Source organism: Xyrauchen texanus, chromosome 30, assembly GCF_025860055.1.
Source record: "Xyrauchen texanus isolate HMW12.3.18 chromosome 30, RBS_HiC_50CHRs, whole genome shotgun sequence".
Classification (NCBI taxonomy): Eukaryota; Metazoa; Chordata; class Actinopteri; order Cypriniformes; family Catostomidae; genus Xyrauchen; species Xyrauchen texanus.
In genome coordinates, this window is record NC_068305.1 from 36,681,958 (window position 1) to 36,697,391 (window position 15,434).

Consider the following 15,434-nt stretch of genomic DNA (forward strand, 5'->3'; position numbering starts at 1 on the left):
TTGTGACCTAATCAGACGTGACAAGTATTGTTCTGTTATCGGTGAAAGCGGAAATGATGCGCAAAGTGACAAAAATCACAGCCATTTAGAACATATTTATGTTTAATATTCAGCAATTCCACTGTGGGTGGAGCCATCCAGGTTAACAAAACAATAATACATCAAAGCATCCAACAAAATGTTTTCTTGTCCGTTAACTTGAAGGGGGTATTTACATACTTTTGGCCACACAGCGTAGCTTTGATTTGACCTCAACAAAATTAACCAAGAATTGAACTCAAGCTTTTTTCAAAACATCAGGAGGTTCGGTAAGCGCGAACCAATAGTAAAATAATGTCAATTTCTGGTATCCTCTGTGGATCTGAGCTAAAGTCCACTGACTGCAAAAAATCCAACAGTCTGATGGAAACCAGAAGAGGGGATTTAAAAAAATGAACATATACAAGCTTTCCAGATGGTCTTGATTTTCAACCATTAATAAATAAGACTCCATTATGGTTCTCTCGAAGCAGAATTGGTACACAAGCATGCAAATTAGCCTTCAGTCACGGTCGCCATAATTCCTCTGAGCAATTCTAATCATTTTGTGCTGGGCAGCTACCATTACTATGGTATTGTATTGAGAACAGCGCACATAATTTCCCAGGAGGGCTCGCGGTAGCTCGCCACCATCAGCATGGCAGTGTAATTTAAACGCACAGCAGCTGTTCAGTGTGTGAGTGTGTATCCATCTCCTCAGAGCGGCTGTCACACACACACAAGATATGATTGACCTGAACATTGAGTGATTAGACAGTGTAGAGGTACTAGTTTATGTTATTGTTTTTATTATATTTTTACTGGCCTAATAAGCATGACTACAAAAACATATGTATCATAAAACATAAAACTGATGTATCATCTAATCTTTCTATTAAAAGCATATATGTGCATTTCTTCAACTTCAGGCACGTCCCAGGGATAATTTATTACAACAAACAGATTTTTCAGAATCTCATTAAAACTGAATTGGAAACATTTTACCAGGCCTTCATCTTTTATTGGTACTTTTCAAATGCCTTTTGTATATAGATTTTACAATTTTAACCTTGTCCCAGGCCTACACTTACAATATTAAACTTCTAAAAATCTATCATAAAAATGCAAATTGTTACATTTTTAAACCATGATAATGGTTAACCCTTTTTATTATAATAAAGCTAGTGTACTTAACCAAGAAAACAAAAGTGTCATTGAAGAGCATGCCTGAGAGGAAATATGAGAAAAGTGATATTTGAAGAAAGCAAAGAAAATTTTATGTGAATATCACTTGTGAGCAGAGTATTTTTGTTAGGCCTCATTTTCGGAAAAACCTGTAATTTTGCCAAGTTACGCAAAAAAAAAAAAAAGGTGTGGAAATGTTATTTAAATGTTGTATTTAGGATAAATTAAATGTTAGCTCTGAATTTAGCCTTGAGACAATTTTTTATTTTTTTTTTCAAACCAGGCACCAACCAATCATCCATGCGAATCAGCCAATCATGTGGCAGCAGTGCAGTGCATAAAATCATTCAGATGCGGGTCAGGAGCTTCAGTTCATGTACACATCAACCATCAGAATGGGGAAAAATGTGATCTCAGTGATTTTGACCATGGCATGATTGTTGGTGCCAGATGAGCTGGACAATCTCAGAACACTATTCTGAGATGCGGGTTGGTGCTGTTTTGGAGGGACCTAGGGACCTAGGGACCTACACAATATTAGGCAGGCAGATAAAAGATTCACAGAAAATGTTTCCTTTGATCAACATATAATATCACTTTATCATATTGATCTGTGAGTGCATGTGTGATGACTGAACCTCTATAAGGCGAGTCTTGTCGTAATCTTTGCGGTGCTGGTAAATGCACTGGCTGAGCACAGAGTAGAGTCTCTCTAGATGATCCACACTGAAGCCTTCACTCTTCAAAACCACCCGATCCAACAGATTCTGAAAACACAGCAAAATGCCATGCATTAAAATATATTGTACATGTGTTATTTCTGTGCCATCAAACAGAATTGCAAAAATAATGACAAACATTTCCCTTTGTTTTCCACAGAAAAAAAAAAAGTAATACAAGTTTGTAATGACATGAAGGTGAGTAAATGATGACAGAATTGTGATTGTTGGTAAAATATCCCTTTAAGCACACAAAGGTACAGTCAGATTTTAAAAGACCGACTGAACTGACATTCTATTTCTTTCTTTTTTCTTTTACATCATCAAATATGACATTCATGTTGTTTCTAACCCATCTCGCTAGATTTGCCAAAGCAATACTAATGCTCTTAAGCTTGAACGCTTATTAGTATTTGATTTGTTAATGGCAGGAATAATGGGTTTCTTCTTTTTTTTTTTTTTTTTGTCCTAAAGAAAAGCTGTTATATTTATATTAGTCATATTTTTGTTAAAGTAAGATCTGGCTCTTAAGGAAGCATTTGGAAATAGGGTAATAACATGCACATCATTTTTTTTGGTGAGGTTTATGCTGACATATGATCAACAGAAAGCCTTTCTCAATATGAAAAAATATTCCTTGACCCACACCTGCATTAAACCCCCCTGATAAATGCACATCACTCCTGGAAGATGACTGAACAATTTGGAACATACTTGAAGAGGCGTAATTTGAAGTTGAGGTTTAATGACATTGTTTTAGTTTTCAAGACACATCTACAAACAAACAGTGAAGGAAATGGGATCTGACAGCTAATGCAGTGTGGAGGAGGCAGGTGTGCAGGCAACTTCACAGGTGCCAAATTCAGCTCATCACAGCAGTGAACAAAACTGAGCTATGAATAGCACCATGTTCTACTTGCTTAAAGCTGTTCAGCACAAATAATTATTTATAAAACTGTTAATGGAGCATTTAGGAACAAATATATTATAATTAAGATTAAAAAATACATACAACTTCCAACATATGCCAACAATGACTGCAGTGAATTAACTGTCCGAATGTTTTACAAAATGCAATTTTAAAACTAATTTAACCTCATTTAAAAAAACGATCCTATTTAAGATCTAAATACACTAACCGTGCACAATTCATCAGTGTATGTTATTCCAAAGTAGCATTTTTTTTGTTGTTGCCATTAATAGTGCTGGGTATCAGATTTCAAATTGACAAGGGTGTACTTCAGACAGTTACAATGTCCATTTTCTTACACTTGAAAGTAATTTAGCAATTCTCAACGACAATTTCAATACCATGACAAAATACTAATGAGTAAATTATGTTTCAAGTTCTCGAGTAAATATTTAAAACAAGTAAACCGTCAGTAATACAGTAAGAACAAAGAAACCTTTTACAAGCAATAGAACAAAAAAACAACAACAATAGAACAAAGATAAAAATAGCAAAGAATTGTTTTTAGCAGCAGTCTCAAGTATTCAAACTAAAGGAACAGAAATTGAAAACAGTCATGAAATGTAACATGAAACTACTTAAATTATTGGTCTTTATTGTATGATAATAATAAATTAATACTTTTGAAAGCTACTGAATTTATCCAGCCAAGAGCAGTAAGTGGTTTTCTTATTTTCTTGTTATTGCTGCTTGATTAATATTAACAACATACTAGGCAGCGACAGGTCTATTAGGCTGCATTTACAATATTTAAGTCCAATATCTTGATCCAAATCTGCATTTTTGTCCCACTGTTTACATTTATAAGAAATAACTTACTGTGCAGCCTATGTACTTGTTCTCTAAAACTTGCCTTCTCAACTGAATGATAGGAGATCATCTCCTTTGCGATAACTTTGAGACAGCTGCTGTGTACTGAGAGCGTTTTATTTATTTTTTTTATACATGGTTGATTTCGATGGACAACGATTCTCATTTTACGTGCGTCATTTCCTGTGATAAAGTAAATAATTAAATAATTACGAGTAAATAAATGAGTAGATAAATGAGCAAATAAGTAATCTATTGCCCCGCCCCTCACGCAATAACTTTGTGTATTAGCGATCACACAGGCTGGTGATAGGACGATCTGCCTAAGGAGAAGTTCGCACAATACTAGACATTTCAGAGTGAAATGCCATTTCACACTGAAATGGGTAACATAAAAGAAGTTGAGTGGAAAACATGCCTCGATAATTTTTTTACATTTGTTTTTAATTGCATTTTACTAATTGCATTAAAAAAAAATTATCCAATTTGCTGTGTGGTCGAAATGATTGTTACTTGGAAAAAACTTCAGATCAAATATATATAAATAATGTGATAAATACTGAATTAGAGGTCAACCGATTAATCGGCCGATTTTTTGCATTTTTTACATAATCGGCATCGGCCAATATCCACGCATATCAAGCCGATTATTAGGCAGGCGCATCTGTGGGCAGCCTAGTGTTGTTGTGGTACACGTGTTCGATGCACGCTGCCCCTAGAGTCATTTTCCAGCAGAGTGAGCAGACCTCATCCAGTGCCTAAGGAAGGAGCTAAGTTCCTTGGAGAAAACAGTAAGGGTTAAATTTGTATAACTTCTTTAGATTTAATTAAAAACTTTTGATATGTTACTGCCAACTTCAAGAAAAAAACGTGACAAACGCGATAGTTGACATGACGTTCGGCTACTTTGGATATTGATAGCGTAGTTGAAGTTGCATTATCACAGCAGAAGGGTTGCTATCATTTCACAATAAGGAAGCAAGAATTTTGCAATTACAGACAGTGAATCTGAGACTTTTATTTGTTCTGTTTGTGTGTCTTAAGGGTTGTCACTCAATGCAGATAAATAAGTAATAAAAATATACCAACGCACTATAGGCTATTGAAGGACTGGCTTTGGTAAGCTCGGACGTTATTGGTTCTGCTGTCGGTACTGGAGAAATTAAGAAAATACATTCTTTATTGCTATAAAGAGAAAGTTATTTTATCTCGCCAGCCATTTCTATGTATAATAATATGAAACCATTTGTCTGTGATGCAATTTAGCTATTTGCAGTCAGAGAGAGAGAGAGAGAGAGAGAGATATCGATATCTCACGCGGTGCTACAGCGAGCACAACACGAGCCCAGCTTAATGAGTGACAGAACTAAACATTCATACATAGCCTGGTTTAGATCTGTGATTATTAGTCTGATTTTATTTTAGATTTCACCTTCCAAAGATTATAAAAAGAATATTTATACATAAGCCGCATTCTGTCTAGCACAACTTCCTTCCCTTCACAGCGGTGCACTGACATTTCTCCCTAAAACTCAAACTTAAAGTCAGAATCAGCACGATCGGTGATTGTTGTAAAATGCTACTGTTGCTAAATTGCGGGACGTGTTTAATAATAAAAAGAGCGCAAGAGATACCGTTCCCAAGGCGGCGCGCGCTCCAAAACACACCGCAAAGAGACGAGCAAAGTATAGGCTACTTTGGGTTTCATGCGTCTAAACGATCAACTATGCACAAAAATATGTCAAAACGACCGGCTAGGAGATTCACTTAAACACAGTTTATGTCTTAAATGGACGTAGTTATGGAAATAGTTGGGGAGAAAATATGCTGCATCAGGAGCCTATTAGATCTGAACTCGGTCTTAAAGGGGAAGCTGTCTATTAAACGTGACGATTGAGCCATTACTGCGAATCAAACAACAAAAGGCAAAGAGAAAATCACTTACAGCTCTTGAATGAATAACTTCTGCATTAATAAGCATTAATCTATCTATGATAAACTATGCAGTGTTATTTTACAATTGATTACTTTTAGATTTCTTTTTAGACCACACCTGAACAGTAATGTTAGACCTTCCTGAAATAAAATTATTATATATATCTATATAACAAAAAGAACCGTTAAGAATACAGTTAAAGTACCGGATTGATAAGCAGTATCGGTAAGATAGTAATACCATTAAAACCTTAACGATGCCCATCCCTAGTTATGCCTGTGCTTCTCTTGGATGCTCTGAATATTGGATTACGTGTCTGGATTGCCCCTTAATTAAAGCTGCATTTGGATCTCAACCTTCGTGTCTCGGAGCGGTTCGTAACACCTGCTTTGTTTATTTAATATATTTATTATACATTATTTATACAATATGTTTTTACATTATACATTTTTAATTTTAAGTGTACAAGTGCAGATTGGTCAAGTGTTCAATAAATGTATTTGTTGAGAAATGTTGTCTATCTTAAGTAATTATTTGTGTTACATTTTATCTTTCAAATAAAAGGTTCAAATAAGAGGTTAAAAACAAGCACATATCGGCCAAAATAAATCGGCAGCATTAATCGGCCATCGGCCGACCCGGATTTCAAAAGATCGGCATCGGCCTGAAAAAAACAATATCGGTCGACCTCTATACTGAATATCTTCTAAAGCAAAAAAATGTAACGTTTTTTTAGCTACAAAAACCCAAGCCTAGCTATATCCAATAATTTACATTTTAGCACGTGAATGGACTGACAGGCTTTTATTTATTTATTTATTTTTCATCAGGTGGTGTAATACTATGCTATTTACATCCATTTGAATAAATTGCTCTTTGAACTCTCCCATTGACCTCTTGCTAATATTCAATTTACACATTGGACCTCCACAAAACAAGCAAGTGGAAAAATAAATGAACATTAACTGGGAAGCTAACCTCTATAAGAAAGTGTGACCAAACGCACACCTACAAACAAAACGACTGAGCCCTCCAACACGTACACAGAGGAAAAGGAGGCCAGCCATCTTCAAAAGCAATTAAGATCACAGAGACAGCTAATTAAGGCAAATCATAATTACCTTCCATTTCTTCATCACCTCCAGAATGTAAGTATTTATTGTTCGCATTTGATTTAATTTAAACACTTCAGACTTCACAGTGGCTTTTCAATTGACATGTTCATCACAAAAATCCTCTGGCCAATCGTGAGTACATTTAAACCGCACTGGGATAAGTTATTACTAGACCTGCCTTTGGTTTCAGTCAACATAAACAGTGCTGGCTCCTGATAAGGTTTAGGTAGAAAAGAACAAAGCACACTCAGGTGTAAGATAGTGTGTGCTGAAATTACCAATGGACCGCGGTAATTGCAGACTCAGGTTTGGTTTTAGGCAGACATTTAATGAGAACACAGATCCCTGCCGGAAAGTTTGAAACCATATCGTTATAGTGGAATGACAGGCCCTGAAACCAAAGAAACTATCAACATCAACAAACACTGCCGGACATGGCAGGGAAATATAAGAACTTTGGAGAGAAACGGCAACAAGAACAACCTTTGCTCAGTAGTTAAATTTATATATGGCAATTTTCACCTCAGAACATAGTGAAAAACATTAGTGAAGGTTTGTTCCTGGCAGGCAGCAGATGCCCTAACCCCAACCCTACTCTAATCCGAGCCTGTAAGACTAATTAGCCTGGTAGGAATAACTCGTGAAACCTTTCTCCAGTCAAGTGAAGTTTCAGGAAGTAAAAAACAATGGATAATGCATTGTGTTATTTTTTTATCTATCTTTTTAACGTGTTAAAAATATTAAAATCACAGAAATTAACAAGTTAAATTAAGACGTTGGTTGAGAAAATGTCAAGAGTACATTATAAGCAAAGGGTGACTACTTTGAAGATGCAAAAATTGAACTTTTTTTTTAGTCAACATATTTCCCATAATTCCTTTGTTTTGATGACTTAACTATTTTTCTAAAATGTGGAAAAAAAATAATAATAAAGAATAAGTAAGTGACCCTAAACTTTTGAACGGCAGTGTATATGTTTTAGTTTGTTAGTTGATGATGCTAAGTGTATGTATTTACTGTTAACAAATGGAACCTTATTGTCAATGTTTCCAAAATTATATATTATTTAAATACACATCATTGTAGTATTTGATGTGCTGCTTTAATTTATACAGATAAAGTAAAACAAAATAATAAATAGTTTTTCTGTATTACAGTTTAAAATATTGTTGTAATGACAATCTATTGAAAATCAACAATAAAAAAAAGAAAAACTTTAATGATCCTAAAATAAAAAATTAAAACAGCCTTCATTTTCTTTATGCAAAATATAATGTATTTTTATTTGTATTATCATTATTGTTTATTATCAGTAATATTTATCATCATCACAATCAACATTACTATCAATTACTTTTATTTTGAGGTGAAATGTGACATATTGTTTCATCGTATTAGTTATGGGCCACTTAATCTGTCGTTATTTAACTATTCTGAGATTATACCATTATAACTACCCAACACTGAGAAAATAATTAATAAAAAAATCTAATAAATTGACCCAAAAGGTTCAGCCCACCATCTGGGTTGAAAAAAATAACAATTGTTTTGTGTGTATCCACCTGCCTGATTAACAGAAGTGTTACCACACCACTCAGTTCCAAAAGGTTCCAAAAATCTACGGACAATCTTTACAGTGGATAATAAATGCTTTGTTTGCAAATAGTTTTAAAGAATTGAAGAAAATGTTAATTTAATTTCAGCAATCATGTGTACATGTCATTAGCTGTATAAATAAACTGTATAATTACTTTGTCATTGCGTAAAAAACAGTCTGTTCTTGCAAAGAAAAACAATGAATGGTGACGTAAAATGTTTTTACATTTTAGTGACAGGAGATAAAATTGTAAATAATTAGCGGTAAATATCATGCCTCGCTAACATGTCAATTACAGGGATTAGGTCTGGACCCCTGCTGTTGTTCTGTGTCAATGGCCCCTCTCAGTATCACTGACTGGAGAAGAGTGGTCATGGATGGCAGCCTTTTCTGTCAACCCTGAATAGAACAGTAATCCTAACTTTAAAAGATTTGTTCACACAGTCCATTCGACTCCTACAAAAAGGCTTGTTTTGTAACAACCTGACCAGCCCTCCTAAATGCCCTGGAAACCAATCCCAGATATAAAGTGATAAGAAGGAAATTGTGAGTGTACAGTTAGCAAAAGGGAAAAAATTTACTTGGGATTGGTTTTTCACCTCTGCAACAAGAAATAACAATACAATAATTTTGCTAAGTACCAACCAAACTTGCAGAGATCAAGATAATATAATCGATCAAATATGAAAATCCTGTCATTGTTTGTTTGTGGCTGTTTTGCCATTTTAATGATTGAGTTAATGATTATTGATTGATTATTGATGATGATCAGGTATTAACCTGTTGATGTGCACCCACTTTTTGAGCACAACCCATGAAAATGACATACCTGAACTTAAATGGATGTATTTACTGGACCCTTTGGAGTATGGACACAGTTGTAGTATCTTTTGAAAGAAGACACTTTGGGCTTTATTTCCCGTTTCCCAAGTTTCAGTATTAATATTTGTTGTTATTTTTTAAAGTCAGAGAAGCTGAAGTTTATAGTAATGGAAATATTTTGTGCTGAACATGTTTTTATAATCTAAAAAAACAATAATAAAAGTGCCAAGACAACCCAGAAATACAATGTTCTCAAAGCCACACGTCTAAAGAAGTTATGTTTCAAATTTGAAGAGTAAAATTAAGGCTCTGTCTTTCAAGACAACACAAAATCTGACTGCACTGCTTGGCTATTCTGAATAAAACTACGCCACATTTTTTAAAATAGACTTTGGAGACTCATTTTGTTTATGAGACTCTAATATAGAAGCTAATATACAGATTTACAACATGAATGCTGCTCAGATTGCATAGTTTGTTGAAGAACGATGACGAAGGGTAAATCTTATAGGCAAGATCTCATGTAAACAATGGAGAATATATCAATATTTCTCAGATGAATCACTTTTATGGACAAAAAGTGCTTTTGGAGGTTTTTCAATGAACGCTTGCCACGGACAATTGACCCATGTGTGTTTTCATAACAACGGTATGAAGTCCTGTTTTGATATTGCATGTTTTCATTTGTACTCCTGGCACAAACAGAGATTGGATATCAATGTTGAACCCTTAGACCTTTGAAAAGATGTATAATTTGTTAACAATAATTACATTTATAGATGGTAAATTACATCTAAAAATTTAAGCAGAGTGGCATCACTATCGCGTGCATTTTGTGTATCAACAGGTTAAAGAAAGTTCAGTTCTCCTTGCACATAATACCTTTAGATATTGAGATTTAACACAAAAATAAAAAGCAGGGTCAGAAATTAACCTGGGCACTGAGCAAAAATGCCACTAAAAGTGACAAAAATTGCACCCATTTTGAATACTAAGTTTCTTTGTAACATCTGATATATTTCTTAATATTCTTTTTTAAGGCCTAATTATACACCATTTTATATAAATGATCAGGTATAGATTGAGAATGTTAATGAATTGATTCTATTTAAGAATTCAACATTAAAGGATGTTTTTTATCCCTCATAAAAAGTAAATAATGCCCCTGAAAATCAAATCAATGGGGGAAATATTGCCCCTTTAATAGGACAAGTTCATTTCTGACACTGATATACAATATTACAGTTTAAATATTAAAGTAACTGCTGTAAAAATTACGCTTCACCAGTCCACGCACATAAACAAAAGGTCAGTAAGTTGATGACTGGTTAAAAAAAATAAATGGTCAAGTTAAAAATGTGCACCTTTAACCTCAGATATTCAAATATACAAGAGACACTAATATTGTTGCTCAAAGACACTAAAGTTGGTCACTTTTAAAAACATGAAAATATCAAATGATTTTCAAGACTTGATTTGCTAGATGTGTTCTCTGTTGAAATCTGAAATGATCATTCAGAAGACCGCTGAGGGCAGTAAATGCAACGAGAAGAATATTAGTACTCAAAAAGTACTAAAACGTTAATGGAATCAATAAATATCCAGAAAGGCCAAGAAGAATCTAAATTAGAACCAGAAGTGTTAAATTCTTTATGATTTCCATCTTTAAGAAAACATTCTAACTAGAAATGTTACTGTGTGGTCAAGAGTCTGTTCAACACTTGAGAGAGCTCAGGGTTTGTGCCATCAGGCCAACACATGAGCACTGACACATTTAGCATAAAAATTGATCGTCAAAGATTTGGCGAGCCCGTTGTGCTTAATGTGTGACATGCATCACTGAAATGTCTCAATAGTCTGAACTGACAAATATAGTCAAATCTTATCAAGTTTGATGTGCTGTCCAAAAACCCGACCCTTCAAAGCTGTAGCTCATTCAAAAACGAGATGGGCACACTTGGTCAATCAGAATCAATTACATCTTTGCTTTTCATGAGTCATCACCACTGAAACCATTGCAGCAGTAAAGCAAAGATATTGTCAAACTGACGTGACATTTGCATTTTGCTGCTTTCTAATGGCCGTGCATCTATTTTCGTGTACTACAATACATCAAGCACAATGATTAGCACGTCAATGGCATAATGCCAGTCGCCACCATTTGAAATAGTGTCTAAAAATGTGTTCAAACAACTTGCAGAATTTCTCATACCAAGACAGATGTTGTATAAACCAGTGGTTTTCAACTGCTTTTGCTTCTAGAACCAGATTTTACATTGAACATCAAGTAGCGACCAAATAGGATGAAAATTGTTTATTGAACAAAATAATTGTTTGTCTTCGCTACATGTGAAACCGTCAAGTAGCAATTTTCAAGCAATCATGTTGGCTAGATTCTACCAAAAATAACGTGACATTTGATTGGGTGCAGGTTCTCCGACATCAACAACAAAAATGTAGTATGTGAATTTTACTGCCTTTAAAAGCTGATGAGAATATTTATTTTGCTATCCTAACTACGCATTATTATAGGTTTAGCTGCATTTTATTTTTCACATTTTGCTTTGCTTTTCCATATTTATACAGACATGTGGCTCATTTTTGTGTCACGGCACAACCCGGGGTGTTTTGCTCTGAACTGACATTCTATTTGGTACTTTTGGCCAACAAGTAGTTTAAATATGTGCACAAGCATGTTTGAGTTTGGACAAATCAGCAGAGTAGCATGCGTTTATGTTTGGCCAGCACTGTACCATAGCAAAGTGTAAATTACAAGCGGGCCAGGTCTATTCCTAGCCACATTTCCATCAGTCTAGAATTTATTTTAGCTCTATTCACACTTAAAAATTCAGTGCTGATGAGAGAACAGAAAAGGTTACAGCTGACTAAAATAATTCTCTGAAGGAAGAACTGGTGAAATTCTGAAAATTTAAATAGATCTTACTTCGCTAAGCTCCGCCCTCAGTTACATTTGCTTGCTCTGACAAGCATTGCAGAACTCCCTATTAGAATGAATGGGAGATTGCCATGAACGGTGCGATATTTGGCTAAATATTCTCATAAACGGAATGGCTAATATTTTTACATGGGCTGGTTTGAAGAGTGACATTGTAATGCATATTTATGTGAAGTTTTTTTTTTTTGTACAACAAATTGTTAAATTACACATTCTTTTGATTAAAAACTGAAGACTGTGAATCAGACTCAAGGTAAAAGATTATTATGGTGACTTGAAAAAAGCATTTAATAGCAATTACACATCTAAAAACATTAACGTGAGTGAAAAGATCTGTTTATAACATCTTTTTAGCAAAAAAAAAAACGAAGAAAGAAAAACAATGTGGGTATCCTCTCTGGGTCACACCTGTAACTATTACAAATGACCCGGCAACAATTTGTTTTACATTGTTTAGATTAATTTGATAAAATTCCGCTTAAAAGTACTCAAACATACATTACTCCCATTGGCTGTCATTGTAAAATAGCTATCGTGTGCCAGAGAAATGGTGGCAGGACTACAGTTGATAGGACGGGATTGGTCAGAAGCGCTTTTAAGGCGGGGCTTTGCAAAGGGTCAATTACACAGACGATCTGTCATTCACAATGCTATTGAGTTTCTCTAAGCAGGCATGCTGAATGCATATTCAACTGCAAGCTGTTGCTGCATGAATCTCACAAAAAATATTGATATGGAAATGCTGAGACAGATTTTACACCAAAATATGTTTATTTAAACTATTTTGCATAAATAAAATCAAACCAACTATTAGGACCATTAATACTGTAAATACCTTAATGTGTCCGAATGTTTCACTATTGAGTTTTTTTTCTCTCGATATTCTCAAAAGTGTTTCTTATTAGATTCTCATAACTATAATAAAAGTAATTGTATTGCACTATGAAACAATTATTGTTAATATATAATCACAAAGTCAGTACAATAAATATTAACATGATGTATAAAAGCTTTCCAATTGAAATATAAAGTATTGTTGATAAAATTGCTACAAATTATGCAAAAGTAGTAATTATCATCAAACTAAATTAATCAGTGCTGTACAAGATTCGGTCATTGTTAGTTCATGATCACATTAACTAAATGTCAATATATATTTTACAAAATATTTTTAAAACAGGTCTTAAAATTGGCTTTTTGTATTTTATTGAAATTAAATGTCTTATTTCTTTCTTAGATTTTTTGCACACAAAAATGTAGTCTACTGTTTTCCCGCCAACGCGACAATTTATCACATTTTACACCCAATTTCCATTTCTGTAATGCGTCTTGTATTTTTTTTTATAATGATGATTTTCACAACAGTAATTGTAAAGTTTTTACAGTATTACACCAAAACACTGTTTTGCAATGATTTTAATAAAATTATGTTAAGTTTAAATTTAAGATGCTACCATGATGCATGAATATTTTGCATATATAAAATGTATATACATCATGAATCTTTTTTTTCATGTTACCCTAATGAGAATGTATTTCAAGTTACAGTAAACCTTTTTCTAAATTGTTCTTTATTTATCTTAAATTTATTTACCAATGCATGAAAAGCCTGAAACATGACGTGATGCTGATTTTTTTTAAATGCTCAGAAATCAAGGTAGCATGAAGCTCATAGCTTCCCATGACAGCCTGAATTTCAGTGCTGTCCTGCACAGCAGAATTGTCAATAGTAATGAGCACATCTCCAGTCAATGAATATGAATGAAGCGTCGGAAAAACAGCCCACTTCCATTTGTGTCAGCCATTTTGCCACCCCAACTAGGCGATGCCTGCTAAAACAGCATCTCTCACCGCACTTCAACTGCAATTCAATTTGTTCCATAAGCCGGGGATGAAAAAGCAATTATTCACAGCATCCGTCACTTCACGATCTATTTCTTAAAGATATCAGCCCTTTCTCACTAAATAAGTAAATAAACTGTCAGATTAGTGCCACATGTGCTTCTGGGCCTTCAACCCTGTTGGTCCACACAGCCCAGTGGTCAGAGAGATTCCAGACAGTGTGGCACAGACTGACTATCCATATATAGAGCAGCATTGTTGATTGAAGTCCTCAGGGGAGTTTTTCAGTGGTGATGGAGTGATAGAAGATGTTGCAGTATTGTTGAAAAGAGAACTCCGCACGCCTGCCATTTGCTGTGTTGAAAGGGTACTCTTCAGACATAATCCATTCGATAGTAAACAAACAGGATGTGCAGCAAATGAAGCCTCATATTACATGAATAGTTCACACAAAAATGGGAAATAAATAAATGAAATACAAATCCATAATAAAAAGATCTACAGGTGCTTTCAAAGAGTGGAAATAAAGCTGAACAAAACACTCACTTCTAGTGTGGAAAAAGCTCAAATGTGTTTATAAGAGGAAAAACAAAATCGATGATTGCTGCCCTAATTTGACGAACTTAATAGCAAATAATGAAATGGAAATGACTGATTTTGCAAGCAGTGAGTAATTTGCAAGGCTGTATGTGAGAGACAGAGAATGTCTGCAAGAATGGCCTAAACAGCCTAATGATGATGTTGGCGATGATAATGTAGTTTTCACACTGATGAGTTTCCCTCCAAAATTAGTTGAATGATTAGAGTGATTTTCCCAGCACAGCTATAGTTCACTAGAGTAGAGAGCTTATCAGATGTGTATATGGATATACTCTATGTTCTCTCTGGAACAATTACTGAAGACACTCATTTAAAGACAAAATCAAACTGCATTTCAAATGCATTTCACTTCTATGAAGTGAAGCATTTCCCTGTGAAACAGAATATTCAGTGGGAAATAATGCAGGGCGGGACTTGATATATCCGATGAGATTGGATCATGAAACGTTAGGCTATGATATTATTAGCTAATGTTATTTTTCCCCACCCATGAGTCCTTGATTACATCTGCAGAAAAGGAAACTCATCCCAGAGGTACGACAGCTCAATCTGTTTAAATAAAATCATATTACAATTTATTTGGAAAATGCAGAATAAACTAGGGATGTTCCGATACCCTTTTGTTAAAGATTGATTACTGGAGGGCCTGGGTAGCTCAGCAAGTACTGATGCCGACTACCACCACTAGAGTCACAAGTTAGAATCCAGGGGGTGTGGAGTGACTCCAGCCAGGTCTCCTAAGTAACCAAATTGGCCTGGTGGCTAGGGAGGGTAGAGTTACATGGGGTAACCTCCTTGTGGTCCTAATGTCTATGGACAGGTCACCTTAAAACAGGGACTAAAAACAGTTCAAGGAACAAAAAC

The 15,434-nt window shown here is 34.7% G+C and overlaps 1 protein-coding gene across 2 annotated transcripts in view; it reads right to left on the bottom strand.

Annotated features, from left to right (window-relative positions):
* atad2b (ATPase family AAA domain containing 2B) overlaps nt 1–15,434 on the bottom strand; it is a 108,397-nt gene that overhangs the window by 7,016 nt on the left and 85,947 nt on the right. For both annotated transcript variants that reach the window (XM_052098964.1, XM_052098963.1), the window contains exon 27: nt 1,842–1,970. In XM_052098964.1, coding sequence (XP_051954924.1) covers nt 1,842–1,970 — 129 coding nt within the window. The remainder of the gene's footprint in view (nt 1–1,841; nt 1,971–15,434) is intronic.